Below are 19,402 nucleotides of genomic sequence, written 5' to 3'. Positions count from 1 at the left end.
TACACAGACGAGTCCCTTGGTGGTATTCTTCTTACTAAGGTCTCAGTTGGTATCCCTGAGTTTGAAGCTGTTTTGGAAGGAACCCTCTGAATTTTGGTTGGAGTTTGCCTACACCCAGCAGTAGCCTGTCTATGACTTGTGATGTCACAGGATGTTATTTCCACATGGTAACAACAGGTAAGGTTATGTGTTTTCTCTCAATGTCCTTAATGTTTTCCCAATGTAGAATTTAAACATAGAACATCTAGTGACCAAACACATGGACAAAGAGTAAAAAAGGTTCTCGCCAGACAACTAATGTGAAAATATTATATTAAAAATTCAATTTCCTACTTATATACTGTATTTTATTCTCATTATGTATATTTATATCTACATCTTTGGAAAAAAAATCCCTACAATTTTAGAAGAATAAACAAAAATTATTAATTTTCCCCCAATAATTGTGGCAGAGGATTTGTAAATTATATTATTTAATTGGCCCGAGAAACGGCTCAGAAAAACGATCCAGGAAGCCTACAGCCATCTCAGATGGCATTGACCCTTGGATTTGAACTTTTATCTTGACGTTAAAATTAAAAATTTCCCTATTTAACAAAATTATTAATAGTAGTAATAGTTTCCTACTGGTACAACCTTCAAGCTGTGGAGCTTGGGGAGCCGAACTCCATCTAGTACCTAATTGTGACATTACGTTGGCCATACTACCGAATAAATATGGAAGACAAAATCCTAAACGTGGAAGATCCAGTCATTTTTGATGACAGCATTACGAAAATGAAACTGCACGAGTACCAGCCTTTCCTGCTCGGGCCGTACGCACTACCTTCAGAAGTACGCATTGCAGTACAGCACCAGGATATCTGTACTTTACCTTCGCAGTCATTTCTACGTATAAGAGGCAGGCTGACAAAAGCGGATGGCACACATCCAACAACGATGACAATGTCCTGGAATGGTATTCTTCCCCTAATCGATTGCATTACATATGTAATCAATGGCGTCGAGGTAGACCAGACGAGATATGTAGGCATAACATTTGCTATGAAAAATTACCTTTCACTAATACCAAACTATCTGTCTGTTGTAAAGATGGCCTGTTGGGCTCTCGAGGTTTATGCCGAAGGAAAGTTAAAAGTTTGTGTACCTGTGTTCACGCTTCTTAGATTCGCTGAGGACTACAAGCATATAATCATTTATACGAAACAAGAGCTCGTACTTCTTCTATCCAACACGCAAATTAATACAATTGTCGCTGCTGTAGAAAACTCTCAAGATGTCTCGCTAACACTACAGTCTATCGAGTGAATGCTGCCCACATCCCAGTGAGCACTGTTGAACGAGTCAAGATGTTGAAGAACATAGAGAATGCAATAACTTCGATGTGCCATTCCGATCTTAGAGCCTGGAAACTTATCCTGGCTTGCCTCATAGTCAACGTATCAATTGGATAGTAAAATCCAGCTTCGCTACAGAAAAATCAAGATACATCATCGTCGGGCTTCAGACCGGAAGACAGCTCAACGCAGGAGTGAGTCTTTCCGTATTCGATAACTGTCAAATACGTAATTCAAAAATATTGTTAGACTGCGAAAGCTACCCGTATGTTGATATGAACATGTACTTTGAAAACGGAATAGTTCTTCTCGGATATCAAATGTATGTCAAGTTTCAGCCAGCATACTATTGTAGCGGACAGTCATCAATACTGAGTCCCGACAGTTTCTATAACAAGGCTCCGTCAATGGTGTTTGATGTTTCCAAACAGGATGATCGAATAAATTTAAACATCATCGACTGTAGGATCGAGATATCGACTAGCGGAAATATTCCACCAAACACCTATGCTTTTTGTCTGATACTTCACGATCGGCTTGCATCGTACAATTGCTGAGACAAGCTTGTAAAAACTCTGTAATAAATACTGTTTCATTTGTGATATTAATTTAGTTACGGTCGACCATTGCTAGCTATAAGATGTACTGCAACCTACAAGGTTTCCAGAGCCAAAATGGATTCGTGCTCAAGGAGATTGCCGTTACCTACGAGGACGACGGTAGGACTCGAACCTGCCCTTCCGGCCTCCGTATCCATGGAAATTATTGGACGAAAAAAGTGAACGCTCCAACGAATGGCTATGCAAATTGCAAATACTACCATGGCCTGGAGTGGGACGAAGATAAAATCCCATACCACCAAGTGAAAAACACTCTAGACGAATTGCTACTGCAGAATCTGCGTGGCATTATTTATGTCGCCGGACCTGAGCAGAATAAATGGCTGAGCAAGTTGCGCGAAGCACCATCTGGAACTGTAAATCTGTAGACCGACTATGGCTGTTCTTCCCTGCGCAAGATTAGTGCAATGCATGGCGAACAGCCACACTACCAGTTTGAACGTGTCTGTGCCTGTACAAACTCGCAGCTAATGCAGAAATGGCACTCACAGTGTTAGTAGGAACCTGCATATATAAAAGACGTGAAAGCGTTCGTTCTTCCAGTTGTCGTCCGACCTGCAAGAAGATGTTTTCGTTTCATCCTGCTAACGTGTACGTGAGCATAAGACCTAGCTTCTGCAGTGTTGTGTACAACTACTGGGATGCTGGGTATCTGTGCACTTATATGGAAACCTGTGAGGGAGGCGCTCAGCACTGGCGGTTTTCGCACTTTTCTGTGTCCTACGAACCGACTCAGCAGCTTGCCGTCTATCACATGAGACCGCACATAATCCTTCCAGCTAGCATCGACGAGGTAGTCAACTCGTCTGCACTTGTAACACCAAACATGGACGTGATGCAGCAGGTTGTGCGATGCATCTATGCAGACGTCCAAAGACACGTGTCTCGTCGTAGTTCATTCAGTGATCCTGTCCCAACTAGCACCGAGGCAAAGCCCAGGCGCAGACGTGGTCACAGACGTCGTCGTCCATGTCTCGCCGAAGCAGTCGTTGCCAAAGATGTCCCGTCGGAAACCTGTGTTCCTGAGCCCGTGACTTGCGAACCAGTTGGAACTGGAATATACGAACCAGTCGTCGAAACAGTATATGGAGTCGACGACACAGTTTGTTCAGCGTTAGAACTTTGCTTGCGAAAATGCTAAATGTCTTAACCCAATATGCATTTGTGTAATTTTTCTAAATATATGTGTAAAACTTGAACTTGTGTGTTTTTATTTCTATAGTTTTAAGGATACCTGAATATTAATCGAATAAAAAATTAAATAAATTTAATTTTAAATATATCAATATTTTGACTGATGTAGTATACCAGTAGGCCGCGGGTATATAAGTGTGGTCCAGACGATAGGACCCTCAGTCTACCTCTGGCTGCGGTACAGTGCATATCGTCTTGTTTGACTAGTCTGGTGTATAAGTACGCTGTTCTTGAGAACCATGGCTTCTTTAACGACGACCTGGATGGATGATCTACCATTGACACCAGGCCCAGCTCAAGGGCGTTGCCAGCCGATGGCCTGGGGGGGGCAAGTTGTGGGAAAAGTATGTATTTTTTTTCCATTTGGCTACATTTTTTTAATCTCTAGGGCTCTAGGGGGAGCAACTGCCCCCCCTACCCCCCCCCCCCGGCGACACCCTTGACACAGCTGCCACCTGTGACGACAGCTGCAGTGTCGGCAGCCGCGGAGACCCCGACCTCATCTGTACCGTCAACTGCAGACAATTCGATACAATCTGCGATACCAGTATCGGCTTGTGCTGTTCCATCGGTTGAAGTTTTGCCAGCAACCTCAGAGTCTTCAATGGACGGCGGACTTTCATCGCTACAGAGCAAATACAGTGCGTCCTTCACTGCCACTTCAAGTGCGTGCAGACATGAAAGGAGCAGATGTCCAAATAATGAACAAAGAACCCTGTTTCAGTGCAGCAAGGGTAATAAACAATTTGGACGACATGATAACTTGAAAAGTAATCTTGTAACCTGCAGTAGGTCTCTGACATTCTCTCGGAAGACATATAATTGCGAAATGTGATATGGTTTTTTCACATTGTAACAGTCTGGGTAGTCACCAGAGGATGTGCATAGGAATAAAAACAAGTATGCTTTCATACCATCAGGTATCATCATTTATTGCTTTGCCTAAGTTGATAGTCAACAAAATAGCAGTAGGTAGTCGATTGTCTAAACTTGAACAATCAGTTTGGTTTTAAATTGAGTATTTTGGCAAGATTTATCGAAGTAAGTCATCAAAATTGTGTTGATAAGAGGTATTATGCTTTGGAGAATAAGTACGACTTTGATGGTCTGTACTATACACCACCATTAAATCAGATAAATCTTTTTGATAAAAATAACCCTGAAGTTTCAGTTTAATGAGGATAATAAGGTGTGCCCGATTCAGTAACTAAACAAGAAAGAAAAGATAATTTCGATTTGTTGCTTGTGACAAATGAAAGCAATGCTGTACACTACTGTTACATCAAAAAAAATTCCAGACTTGTGAAACCTCAGGTTACAAAAAGTCAGCACAAGTTTTATATGTGTAAGATGTGCTTTAAATATTTCGCTAATCATCCTCGAAAATCGGGGCTAACAGCTATACAGTGTCTTGAATGGCATAAAATTAAACGTGGAAATAAAGTTTGAACAGAATTTGTTTAGGTAATCTACTTTTTAAATAAAATGTTTGTGCTTTTTTGTAGTAGTGTAGAATTTATGTAATAAAATTTATGTTAGTAAAAGAACTTATGGTTTTTATTTTTGAACCTATCACTTTTGTGGTAATTTTAATTAAAATACATTTTTGAATTGACCAAGGATTGAAGCAAAGACAGGATTCCACTAATCTATCAGTAAATTAATGAGTTTTTTTTATGATTTTTGGAATTTTTTCTGAATTTGTAGGTCAATATATACAAATATGAAAGATGGCAATCATATCAGTTTACTAGAGGCTGGTATATGAGGAGCTTAAGCACCTTTTAGGATTTTGAACATAATTTATTGAATAAGTATTTTTTGTCTAAAATAATGTTTTTGCATGTATCCAGTATCGTACCAGGGACAGGAATAGATCGAATCAATAAGTATATTAATCGTAGAATTTTAATGAATTTTGGAAATTTTCCCAATGACATCCAAATTTTAATATGGCATGTTACACAGTAAAAATAAATTATTATTGCACTCTAATTGGTAAAAATTACACTAAAATGGTGGCAGTGCACTCTTGCAGAGAAAACATGACTTTGGCCTCCAGCAGACGAAAACAAGATGGTGGATGTGACATAATACCTGCTGGCGATACAGATACCCTAGCATTAGTATTGGGAAGGATTGGTTGCCATTTTTTTTACCTCACTGGGTTCGAACAAAGAATTCCATGATGTTAGTGCATTTTTTTAATTTTTTAATTAAAATTTGATTATTTAATTTTTTTTTATCAATTTTAATTTTTTTTTCCAAATTTTCTCTTAGTAATTATAAATTTTCAATATAGCGACCGTAACGAAATTTGCAACGGGGTTTTATAATTAATGTTTTATTAAATTTTGACTAATATATATATTGTTACGATTTACTGCAGGTTCGTAAAGGATAGCCCAATTAAAGATTTTTATCACACACAGTTTTATTGATGGCCACTACTTATGTCATAAATAATCTTCTAAAATGGCAAATAATTAATTGCACTTAAAAATAATTTTGCTTCCCCAATCACTCGTTTCCCACAATCCACACACCTCGCTGGGCCGCACCTCTGGCGCAACTCTAACCACAGCACCCCTCGTGGGTCTCCTCCGTGGGACTCCGTCGCCGCCGTCGCACTTCCCTTCGCCGAGGATCCTCTCGACGCCTCGCTCGCAACTTCGCTCGGGACTCCGCCGCGCCCGCGACTATATCACCCGGAACTGAACTCTTTTCCTGGAACCTTCGTCCAAGGACTTCGCCACTATGCCGCACCCGCGGCACTATCGCCCGGAAACTTCGCCGCAGGAGAACTCCCGACTGAACACTCCGAACTGACTCACTCCTGCCGGCGTCCTCGGGCATATATATATATATATGCCCCGGCGCAATTCCAGAACTCACGAGAGCGGTCGAGGCCAGTCGCGTCAATCCGCGCCGACCCGACCGGCAGAAATCTCTTGAAACACGTGTCGGCGGCTCGCGTAACTCCACAGCTGTCAGGTTTCAGTTACGTGTCATATGCCGGGTGCTGCGCGGGGAGTGAAGGGAAGGAGGGGGGGAAACGACAATCCTTGTTATCTTCCAGGCGCGCGCGGTGCATCTCATGTTGCGGCAGCCGCCAGCCAGTTCTGCACCTGCACATGTCCCGGCCTTTCTCACATTCGTAACTATATTTTTTTTAAATTTTAAATGTTTCCAATTTTTTCTAGTAATAATTACGGATTTAAAAATGGCGGCGTAAGTAAAATTTCAATGGTGACATCATAATTTGATATGTCGGAAAGTTCTAGAAAACAAAATTGTGGAGTTCAAAACTGCGGGAAGTTATAGAAAACAAAATTTCGGAATCCAAGATGCCAGATCCAATATGGCCATCGGGGTTAAGGTCAAAGTCATGGATCAGGGTTATGTTCATCCAATATGGTTGCCGTCACATCACAATCCAAGATGGGGATCGGCACCATGCACCACAGTCTTAAGCCTGGCCGGCGGGAACTATTATATACTACTCATATATATTTTTAAAAATTATCTCGAGATGAACACAGACTTCCTCCCTCCCCCCCCCTTTTCCTATAAATCAAATTACCAACCTTAATGGCTCTAGGCCTTTCCATCTACTCTAATGACAGACGCACACACACAAACTCCTTTTCGGTAGATTTCGAAGAAAGACTAGGCACCTATTTTAGCCGTTACCATGGAGCGACATCCGGAAAATTCTAATGTAGTTTCTTGTTTCATGGTTCATGGACCCTAACACCATCGTCAACTCAAAAGTTTAAGCTGTGTACATCTCGAAAGGAATTTTTAATTTATTCTTTTTTAGCATTTCCCTCCCCCCCCCCCCCTTACAGTGCCGTGCTTGAACTCAAGTACAAGGATACGCCTAAAATTCATTCCAAGTTTTTCGTTGAAACTTTTGTAACAGTTCAAGTTAAAAAGTTTTATTTGCAGCATACTTCACTCTGATATTTTATTCAATTATTTAATGCAGTCGTATAGCCGTTTACCTAGTTTCGATTAATTGCAGAATAAAATAATTTGCTATTAAATGCTTTCATTATATTGTTTTTAAATTAGTATAATTGAGATCCTTCTGCCTAAAAAATGCAATTTTTGAAAGCCTATCTGTGTAATCTGATAATAGGTTGTCTAAAGAGATTCCGTGTGCACAACGAACGATTATTTTAGTTTGAGAAGTATTGAGTGTTGAATGCTCCTTCACTTGGTGCTGGTGCATGGGTTATAATTTTGTCATGGTCGCCATATTGAATTATCGTGGCCTTTGATCTTGGACTTCAAAATTGAATCAAATATCCCAAAATTTATTCAGAAAACCCATAACCACTTAAAAATGCCCATTTTTTGGGGGAAATTCGCGTTTTGAAGGAAAATTTCCAACAAAACATTCTCGAAATTTTTTTAATTGGCTTGGTTGTTCTTTAAATCAGTTTAAGTTTCCTTAATGCAGATTAGTTTTCCTTAAGTGGCTTAATATACGTAGCATACAATTAAGCCACCAACATTATATTGTCGGCCATCTTCGGTTTAAAATGTTATAAATATTGAAAAAAAATACTACAAATTACAAAAACACTTTAAATCAACATTGATAAAAGTTCTTTGGTTTGATACTCAACAAAATCTAGTAAATAAAATTTACATAAATAATAATGAAGAATTAGTTTTAAAATATATATATATATATATATATATATATATATATATATATAGCCCTGGTACGAACCCAACAAAAGCAATTTAAATAGACTTTGGTGACCTAGGTTCGAAACTGTTGAGTGAAGTTTTAATGTATGTCCATATATGGTGTCCACATGCATAGTGATCCTCACCACTTATACAAAGGCATAAATTACTATTACAAAGACTGCATGAAAGCGATATTGGATGCCACCATGATGATATTTGGTCATTTGCCAGAGTATGCTACATATATTGTTTTATTTTTTTAACCGCTACAGTACACTAACATTTATCACCATATCACAGCGATCATAAGTGTCCACTATTATGTAATTCATCTAGGTAGCCATCTTGCACAACTGCAATAACCAAAAAATTAATTTTTTTTAACTTATTAATAATGTGACCTATTTGAATGATTTATTAAAACTAATGTGTAGATTTCCAGCCTTAATTTGATTCTTAATCAGTGCAAAAATATTATAAAGACTTTAAAATATTTATTAATAAATTACTTATTATATATAGCCTCCCTTAATGCAAACTAATTCTTACAATCAAAAAGCTGAGATCCTTGGATCAATCATATTTCAGATTTCTACAAAAAAAAAGAACACATTGTGCAAAAATTATGTTTTGATTATGATTATATTTTACTGCAAGAAATTATGCAATAAATAAATGTTCTCACAAGTATTGAAGTCTTTAGTGACTCGAACTGACTAATTCTTAACTCCACTTTGTTCCCTGAAGTCAGTGTACAGCCAGACCCTTTTCCTTCTACTCTTCTTCTTCCAGGTAGAGTTTTTAATACTATTTTTAACATACTGCTCTACTTCGTCGGGGCTCTTAGTGCACGTTTTCTCAATTCTATAGTACGCTTCTTCACTTGATGCTTGAGTGACTTTAATATATATTGTGTTTACACAGTCCAAACACAAGTCATCTGAGTGTCACTACCTCATCTGAAATCTTGATATTACCAAGTAAAGGCCAATGTATTTTTAATTTTTTTCAATAAGATCAAATGAAGATTTTGTCATGTAGAATCTATTATCATTTACCTGTAATGCTGTCATTTACCTGATATTTTTATTACTATTACTTTAAAGAACTCTAAATTATTCTGTTTTAATACCAGCCTCAAAGTCACTACAATTGGCATTGTCTCAATGAACATCATAAGCTTGATCAAAAATGTTTTTTTAATTGAGTCGAGTCCATCATTTAAGTTTAAGTATTTTACCACAGTCTTCAATTTTGAGAACTTGAAGTTCTTCACAACAGTCTCCGTTTTTATCAGCTTCAGGCTGTTCTACAATGTTCTCAATTTCATGGAAGTGACTAGAACTAGGTGAAGATTTTTAGCACTGATCTTGATTTAGGAAAACGTCCATTAGTTTTCTCTGTGTGCTCCTGATGTTTTGTCAATATTTTGTTCTCTGTGTGCTTCTCATTTTTCCTGTCATTATTTTGTTGGTTTTCTCCATGTGCTCCTGATTATTCCTGTCAATATTTTGATGGTTTTCTCCGTGTGCTCCTGATTATTCGTGACAATGTTTTGTTGGATTTTACGTTTGCTTCTGGTTACTTCTGATGAGTTTTTTTCTGGTTATTCCTGAGAAACATATCCTTACAAGTATTTTTCTCGTAATTAAACAAGCAAATTTATTCGGAATTTCGTTTAATTAGTGGATTTCTGCTATCAAATTATCACAAACAAAATTTTAATCAGGTGGAAATCAAACAAAAATAAAACATATTACTCAGTCGATTTCTTAACCTTGAGACAATTGACAACCACTGACATTCAAGACAAACTTCCTTCTCCTTGATTTCTAGCGAAGCCCGCCTTCTCTTGTGATCGTGAGTGAGCATGCTGCATTCCACATAAATAATAAATAATATATACCTCAACATGTAACGACATTTGTTGGTACAAATAGGAACTACTTGCGACAAGTTTCTTGTATGGAATAAATTAACTCTCGCTATTAAAATTTTTATTTAAATAAATGTGCCCATTTAAAACTATCAGTTTGCCTCTGGTAATAGTCGTAGAAGCTAACATGCATGCTGATTCGTTGCCTGTAGCTGTACCAAATGGACACTGCTGTATATCCTGCAGCAAGGAGTTTACCTTGAGAAAAAATGCTAAACGTAATGAAAGGAGCGGGTGTATTATGGGTTCTAGTTTTTGGCAGTGTATTTTGTATAAAAATTAAATTTAATATGTCGATAAGAACCGCAATAACATCTATCTTATGTGAATGAGACAGCACAAAGCTGGTGCTCACTAGAAACAAATACCAGAAAAAATGATGATGGAATCCAAGATGGCGGCCTCCAGCAGAACAGCCAAACCAATATGGCGGCCGTGACACTATCCAAGATGGCGGTCTCCTGCAGACAACAACAAGATAGCGGACATGAAATCAGTATCGAAAAAAAAATTGTTATGACATCAGATCCAATATGGTGGACATGTTATTAGAATTCAAAATTGTGATATTGCAATATTGGGGGATTGGGCGCTTGATGGCACGATGGTGGAATCAAAGATGGTGACTGAGGTCAATGGTCAAGGTAAAAGTTCAAGGTTAAGTTCAAAGTTCTAGGACAAAGCTTAAGGTCAAATTTCAAATTCAAGGTCAAATTCAAAGTTAAGGTCAAAGATGAAGGTCGAGGTCATACAAAATGGACACCGTGGTCACTGACCTGCACCTCGCACCTCGCTCCAGCTCCAGCTCCAGCTCCAGCAGCCCCCAGACTGTACTACTAGTGTACTTCCTTTCCTTGGATGTGCTTCCACGTGTGCTCCCTTTTCGTTGATTGAGCTTCCGATTTAAACATGCTTTTTTTTTTTTTTAATGTGCATCGATAAGTCTGTAGTCGAGCCATTATTGACTTCGGGTTTCGGAGATGCCTGGTCAAAACGCCTGACATTGATCATGACCTTTTAAAAATGTTGGTCAAGTATCGACGAAAATTATATCTTGGTTCGGAGACGCTTAGCCTATGCACATGATTTTGTACATGAACTGTTTAAAATGTTCGCTGAGGATCGTCGCCAAATACCTCTCAACTACTGACTGGATGTTTATGACCACCTACAGGATGCATCTGGCCACCAACTGGACATGTGATCCTGGCCACCTACTGAACATGGCTGGTTACTCGACTTTAATGTGGATGGATGTACCCTGAAAACACACGTGAAGGCACGCAAAAGACTCGCTTCCCCTTCTAAGAAGACTGTAGACATCGAGAAACGATTGTAATTTGCTTGTTTTTATTTGTTTTGTTTTTTACTTGAAGAATTTATGTAACAAATTTTTTATTTGTAATTTTATAATTTTTTTCTCGAACCTGTCTTTTTTTGGTAATTTTATTTCAATAATATTTTATTTCATCAAGCAAGGATCCAACGAGTACGGATATTGAGTGAATAAAATAATAATTTTAAAAGTGATTTTTTAAATGATTTTTTGGAAATTTTTCCGTATTTATGGCTTAAGATTTGCATAATTTCAAGATGGCAGCCAAGATTGCTGACAAGATGGTGGATGCCCCGGTAATAAATACTACTGCGCTCTATCGGGCAAAAATTAAACTAATATGGCGACAGTGCCTTCTAGTAGACGAAAATGAGATGGCGACCTCCATCAGACGACAAAAAGATGGCGGACTCAAGATGGCTGACATGACGTCGTACTGTCTGCCGTAACATCTGCCTTGGCATTAGTGGTGGGAGATCATTCTGCCAGTGGCTTCCGTAGAGGAAGGATCCGTCATCATTTTTAATCGAATGACCTCGTCGGATTCCAAACGAGGACTCTTTACTCCATGATGTATGTGCGTTTTAATTTAAAAAATTTAATTTAATATTTTTATTATTTTAAATTTTACCCGAATTTCTAGCATAAAAATAACTATTTCCAAGATTGAGGCCATAACGAAAATTTCAAAGTTAAGGAGTAGGGAGTTTGATTAGATGGCAGCTGTGTTGTCAGAATAGATAAAAAGCGGCTGCGACATCAGATCTAAGTTGGTGAACATGTTATTAGAATTCAAGATGGCAACCATAACGAAAATTAAAACATTCAGGGATTGGGGTGCTCTATGTCAAGATGGCGGAATCCAAGATGGTGACTGAGGACAGAGTCAAAGATCAAGGTGAAGGTCAAAGTTCAAGGTGAAGGCCAATGTCCAAGGTAAAGGTTAAAGGTGAGGTTAAGGTCATCCAAGATGGCCGCCGTGATGTTAGGGTGGTCGGTATTGCCCCGCTCCCAGCTCCACACTCCGATACTGGCGCAGGACCGGCTATGGTATACTACTAGTGCTCCAGAATGAGCTCTCAGTCTCTCACACAGCTCACCGTAGGGGAACTGTTAAACCAACAACCACACACTGAACAAGGAGATGCGAGGAAACAAGTAACTCGGTGCACTTGAAGATCTTGCAGAGCTCAGTTGGCACCGTCAACAATGTTCATGTGTTTCCTTTCACTGAATTACGATTTATATATGCTTTTCTTATAAGACATTACAGTACCTACATCCGAGCTAGGAATCAGATATTCAATAAATATGACAAAATAGAAATTAATCAACTACTTATACTTTATATTGGTACATACAAAGTATAAACATTTTGATTAATGCTACTTTTCTGAATGTCAGGTCAAAGCCATAGAAGAAAAAAATATATAAAGTCGCACATCGAAAGTTTTCCATTGTGTAATTAATCAAACAAGGAAGTATTGAAGTTGTGATGATAATTAACTCACAAATGTTTTAATGTCATATTTTACTCAAGTACGCCTGAGGCCTATTTTATTCTCAGCAAAGTAGCAAAGGCTCTACTTGTAAATGAGTAGATGTATCTGCTGGCACTGCGCCGAGAGTGGCGAAGTGGCGGTGTGTTGCAGGGCAGTCCCTTCCAGGCGTGCGTGAGGACGCTGAGGCCGCACCCGGGCAGGTTCCACTGCTGCAGCTTCTGCTCAAGTGGCGGCAGCAAGGAGGCCACGTGTGGCTGCGGCGGCACCATCCCAGGTGCCCTCTCTCACTCGCCGCTCGCAGACAACAATCACTGCCATAAGTCGTTAGAGCCTTTCTTTCCCCTTCACAATTGTAATGTTGCTAACTATTAGCTTTTCTTTCTTTGTTCTGAAAAGCTGTAAGCTAGGATATGTCGATCTCTGCTAATGGACAAAACATAAAGTACAGAACAACCCGAAGTAAATTAAACCATAACTCTCAGAAAGTGGCCTATGAATTTTTATTCCTTGAGTGTGGGAAAAATTATAAAAGATGAGATTTTCTTTTCGGAACCCATTATTATTATTATTTAGTTCAGAATTAATCGAAACCAAAGCTGAAATTTATCTCTTACTTCAACTGGAATAACCACAAACCAGCTTCACGCATATGATAAAATAGTTATGCTACATAAAAAAAAGTTTAACAAAATCATTTGGAAATTACAAATATCAAAAACTGTACCCACGAATTTTTATTTTCAAATAGTGGTATATAAATGTATTTTAGGGCGATGGTTCCTGGTTCAGGATTGAGATGATGTAACACCGTGTTTTTAAATAATAAATTTTGATTTTTAAATTTTTTTTATATATTTTAACATTCTTCCCTATTTTATAGCATTAAAAATATGGATTTTCAAGATGGCGGCCTAACGAATAGTGTAACAGTTACATCATAATTATAAATGGCTGAAAGTTCTAGAAAACAATATGGCAGAATTCAAAATGGCGGATCTAAGATGGCCGCTGAAACATTTCAAATCCAAGTAGGCGAACATACACTCAATCCTCAGCCTGACCCCTGCCACAGGAAAAACACTTGTACACTACTGATATGGAAATAGTCTTGGTGAATATTATTTAAATACTGTCTAATAAGTGACTGTGAAATGGACTTATATTATAAGTGCTCATTAACGGCCATATAGACTTTCTTTAAATTTTGTGTATAGTTACTTTAGGTTCTGAAGTAGGATATGGGGTATTTAAAATCACGGAAAAATGTATCGTTACTGTGGGATGTGTGCCCCCAACTAGTATTTTCGGCACAATTTTAAATTTGATTATTATTTTTTTTTTAACTTAATGTCCCCAGTCTTTCCTTTTCTGTAAGAACTTAAACTTGTTCCTCCTGCTGTACACTCCCAACCAACTTTTGTCAGACTTGTCTTCCCAAGTTTTCCGAGCCTTGCCATTTAATGACCCAGCAGGGCGATCATTTTATTCCCGCCTTGGCGCACGGACGTCTCCTGTATTCGCCCCTGATTCGTGACGAGAATTGGTAGGCCCTGCAAGCTCTCAGGACCGGACAGTTCCTAGACCTCGCCTGACGAGAGCACTTCTTGACATCATGGCGAATCATCTTCGCCAAAGTCTAGTCACGCCTCCGGGTCCTGTAGACCAACTTTCCCACTGTCATCAGCAGCACCATCTACTCTCCAAGTTTTCCTGGGAACACCGCCCCGGGTCTTTGACCGGCCGTTAACCCCGTCCAGGGTCGGCCCCTCCCCAAGGCCACGACAGTAGTACATGAAGTACATACTTATGCAACCTAGCGGTTGTTTTGCGAATCACTTCCCCTGGGAGTTTGAACGTCCGCGGAACGCCTGCCCTCTGGCATCTCCCGCAGTAACCAATTCCCGTAGTTCCTTCCCAGGCCACCAGAGCGCTGGCTTAGTCCACCCCATAAGCCTCAATGCTGCTACCAGCTGCCCCGCGCGAGATGACCTCTGCTCAGTTCAGCCACACCTCAGTAGGTCATCGGGCAGTACCACCAACTTCGAGATATCGAAGTCTGCCTTCCTCGACAAGCACCTCGGTAATGTTCGGAACCTTTCGGTTCGAGAGCCGAAGCCACCCCACCTTTCTTTCGTTTATGTTGCTTTTAATTACGAGTCTCGGCCGCCTCAAGCTCACTGCGCGCCGCGATTCGGGACTGACTGCATAGAACCAGACATCATCGGGACGCCTCGCCGTGTTGTTCCTCTTAAGATGTGATCAGTTTAGACAAGGGATGTTTCCCACCATAGAAGTGTTTAGGTGTTAGTCAGTCTACGTAAATATAGCTAAAAAAAAGTCATGTATAAGTAATCGTAGATAATTTTTTTTTTTGTTGAGAATCGTGGATCATCCGCGTCGCGCTCGCCTGCTCAACCATCGGGCAGATCCTGGAAGACATCACCCTGTTCGACAGGGTACTCGTGCCAGAGTACCAGTGCCAGGCGCCGAACACCGGACCCGGGTACTTTGCCAAGGAGCAGATCCGTCTACAAGGGGCGGATCGCCCAAGGCCTCTGACATCTCGTCACCTGTCCCACTTCATCCATCAATCTCCGAAATGCCAGCCTTGCATTATTTTTAAAACTTTTTTTGGGCTAGCATTCAACCACATTGTTTCTTTGATCTGAAATCAAGAACTTCACTAAGATAATTTAATATGTTACTTGTTACGAACGTTAATTAAAAATTGTTAAATCTACTTATGTAAATTGTCTAATAAGGGCCGGCCCATTCTTGTTGTAATGTGACCTTCATTCCATGTTGTATATTGTGACGGGATTCCGTCAGACATCCCGCGTACACCAATACACAAAACAATAAATAACCTATAACATTGGGGGGGGGGGGGGGGGGGGGTAATTAGGTAGAGTCGCGGTACCCGAGACCAAGTCTTCTCCCCATACAGGGAGTATAGGGTATGATTCATGCACTGAAAAGAAACATTATTAATTCATTCAAGCACAGTTTTTATTTACTAAACCCGATACTGGCGACAAAATAAACAAACTCTGAAAAAAAAGGTTAACAAATAAATTAATAACAAATAAGTTAACAAATAGAGTCATGAATAAACAAATACATTAAATACACATTAAAGTGAAGTCGGCAGGCAAACAATTATCATTACAACAAGATGGCCGTTCTCTCGTCGCCGCAGCTCCGCTGAGGAATAGTCTACTTCCCAGTTCCCACTACATGCATGATTATAACCAGACGTCGATTTGTTTTAAACTAAAAAAAATAATAGGGATGGAATAATACTACGTTATTTCTTAAAAGATTAAGTACTGGACGAAGATCGTCCAGCCCGAAGCTTATCCTTCCTATCCATCACTGCCAATCACTTACCCTCACTTCGTCTCAGTGATTCGGCCCCGTACTGTCGTGGAGCACCCGTCCAGCGAGGTCTCGAAGGCGAAAAAGCCCCGTACTCTCCCTGGACGAGGGTTTTACCTCCCGAACGAGGTCACCCCGAAAAAACACGAACACCGGGAAAAACTTAGCCACGGGGAAAATGGCTGTCCCTCCTTCCCGCAAGGAAAAACAAAACAAGCGAAGTCGACAGTTCCCTCTGCGCAGGCGCAAGCGAGCCTCCCCTTCCCCTCTCGCGCTGTTCGATTGTTTCTGCCCACGTTTCCAAACTCGGATGCAAGATGGCAACACTAATCAGGACAGAGTCCTCGAAACGAGTACACAAAAGCCTCGCGTGGCAGAACTAACAAAACGGCAAAACAAGAAACTAGCGCAGCGCAGCGGGTTTTTTGGAACAACGTGGTGCAATCCCTCGGCGAGCCCTGGCCAGCGGCCCGCGAGAATCAGCAAGCCACGCAGCCTCGCAAAAGCCCGCGGTGCCTGCAAACTACCATCGCAGCAACCTATATTCCACTACCCATGTGTCGAAATCAACCGGCCGAGCCTGGAAACGCGCACGTACACCAACACGTTAACCAGACGAGATACAAAAGTAAAATAATTTTAAGAAAAAAAGTAATGAAATTTTCAGACCGTGACAATATGCTTTCAGTTAATTATTCTACATTATGTAGTTCTATATTTTATAATTCCAAATAATCAAAAGTAAAATTAAAAAAACAGAGTAACTAATGGCTGGACGAAAACATTGTTTACCTTCTGGAACCAAAAGGTCCACTCGTTCCCCTCAGTCATCAGGTGAGAGTGACAAGGCGGAGCAGATGGTAACAAATGTAACTATGCAATTATTGCTGATTTCCGTTTTTATCGAAAATCTCTATGGCTATGGCTGTTGCATTATTGATGCATCATCCATCTCAATGCCGATGGCTAAAGCATTGTTATTGCCTTTTTCACCTCCATTAAAATTTTTGCGGGGTGATAGAAATCAAAATTTCCATCTTTTAAGTATATTCACTTTAGACTTGAAATATGGCAGAGATATTATTTTTAAACGATGTGTTCTGCCCGACCAAAGCCGGATATGTCATGTATTTTAAAATAAATACAAAATTCTGAAAATTGTATCACTCGGGAAACAAACAGAACAAGGTTTGAGAATCATGTTCCATGACTTCAGCAACAGTACAGCCATTGCGATGCACGATTCGGGCAAAGAGTTTGAGGTGATGTAATGGAAACACTGTGTGTGCTGTGTCGCAGGCGGCTACAGGGGCTGTGGTTACAGGCAGGGATATTGAGGTGCTGTAATGGTATACTCTGTGTGTGCTGTGTCGCAGGAGGCTACAGGCAGGTAGTGTGAGGTGATGTAATGGAAACACTGTGTGTGCTGTGTCGCAGGCGGCTACAGGGGCTGTGGTTACAGGCAGGGAGATTGAGGTGGTGTAATGGAAGACACGGTGTGTGCTGTGTCACAGGCGGCTACAGGAGCTGAGGTTACAGGCAGGGATATTGAGGTGGTGTAATGGAAGACACCGTGTGTGCTGTGTCGCAGGAGGCTACAGGGGCTGAGGTTACAGGCAGGGATATTGAGGTGGTGTAATGGAAGACACCGTGTGTGCTGTGTCGCAGGCGGCTACAGGGGCTGAGGTTACAGGCAGGGATATTGAGGTGGTGTAATGGAAGACACCGTGTGTGCTGTGTCGCAGGCGGCTACAGGGGCTGAGGTTACAGGCAGGGATATTGAGGTGGTGTAATGGAAGACACCGTGTGTGCTGTGTCGCAGGCGGCTACAGGGGCTGAGGTTACAGGCAGGGATATTGAGGTGGTGTAATGGAAGACACCGTGTGTGCTGTGTCGCAGGCGGCTACAGGGGCTGAGGTTACAGGCAGGGATATTGAGGTGGTGTAATGGAAGACACCGTGTGTGCTGTGTCGCAGGCGGCTACAGGGGCTGAGGTTACAGGCAGGGATATTGAGGTGGTGTAATGGAAGACACCGTGTGTGCTGTGTCGCAGGCGACTACAGGGGCTGAGGTTACAGGCAGGGATATTGAGGTGGTGTAATGGAAGACACGGTGTGTGCTGTGTCGCAGGCGGCTACAGGGGCTGTGGCCACGGACACACAGGACACCCCGGCTGTCGGCACTGGTCCTGCTGTGGGAACGTGCTGGAGAACTCCGAGTGCGGCCAGCCCAAGTCCTCCATGTATCACTTGACTCTGTGACTGTCACATGCTGGGCTCTGTGGCATGTCCAACACACATCGTCTGTTATAAAACCAATATAAACATTTTGTATTAGCTTTCATTTTTTTTTTTGGCAGTTAACATTTATAAAATAATATTCTCTACAAAAAGCTGCGTTATTTTTTCCCTGTGCTTTATATACCTATGCAACTAACCTTACATCTGTTTAGCCAAAGATGCAATCTTAACTTTTAAAATTTGATTCAAATATTGACTTTGGACTTTATCTCGTCCAGTGTTAAATGTCCTTGAAAGTTAAACATTAATAAATGGTTTTTAAATACTCCAGGGAACCTGGCCTAAAATGACATACTACTTTTTAAATGCCCAATAATTAAAAAATATATATTTCTTAGATGAATGCGGGCTGTGTTCTATGACAGACAAACATATTACACATCACTTGTACTCATTAAACTATTTTAATTTAACTCGCATCATAAAATTAAAGTCACATGAAGAAAAAGTACGATATGTCATTTTACCCTAGTATGTGTGGCTAAAATGACACACTAGTTTAAGGCTTACACACATCACAAATTAATTGCTTTGCAGTTTTGGAAAGACCAGCACATTCGTTATGAGCCCACATATTACACGTTGAACGCTTTAACCATGTTTCTCCTGGCTTCGAGCGGCTATAAAAGTCGTTACAATATAAGCATGGAGTATCTTCATCGTCGTTATCTATTTCAATGTCAGAATCTTCTTGAGTGACTTGGAAAGAAATATTCTTCTTGGCACGTATTGCAGAGCATCGTATTTCAACTGCTTTCTTTTCTGCCAACTTATTCTTCATTTCTTCAATGTTAGGGGTGCTTGTTAACACTTGAGTCCCTTCATGGTGTCTTTTCTTCGACTTGGATCATGGTCCAGAGGGCACTGGGGAAATATCACTTGGCGTTATAGATAGGCCTGTCTGCATTTTTCCTTGGCATGATTCGAACGAATTTGATGGAATAGCCAAGGGTTCTTCTCCATGAGTTTTTGAAGCATTGTCCATTGCTGGTTCTTCTATAGGCCTTTGTGAAGCAGGATCAAGTGGATTTTTAAAAGACTTTTCACTGACAACATTTGTTTCATTTATTCTTTTTGGCTCATCTGTAGTTG

The 19,402-nt window shown here is 40.4% G+C and overlaps 1 protein-coding gene across 1 annotated transcript in view; it reads left to right on the top strand.

Moving 5' to 3' along the window:
• Nucleotides 1-18,271, top strand: part of LOC134542739 (E3 ubiquitin-protein ligase TRIM45) — a 116,924-nt gene extending 98,653 nt beyond the window's left edge. The window contains exons 23-24 of the mRNA XM_063387236.1: nt 12,783-12,906; nt 18,141-18,271. Of these exons, the coding sequence (XP_063243306.1) occupies nt 12,783-12,906; nt 18,141-18,271 (255 nt within the window). The remainder of the gene's footprint in view (nt 1-12,782; nt 12,907-18,140) is intronic.
• Nucleotides 18,272-19,402: the final 1,131 nt, after the last annotated feature.

The sequence above is a fragment of the Bacillus rossius genome (assembly GCF_032445375.1).
Source record: "Bacillus rossius redtenbacheri isolate Brsri chromosome 9 unlocalized genomic scaffold, Brsri_v3 Brsri_v3_scf9_1, whole genome shotgun sequence".
NCBI classification, from domain to species: Eukaryota; Metazoa; Arthropoda; class Insecta; order Phasmatodea; family Bacillidae; genus Bacillus; species Bacillus rossius.
The sequence above is the reverse complement of the archived record's forward strand: the minus strand, read 5'-3'. Positions and strand labels throughout refer to the sequence as shown.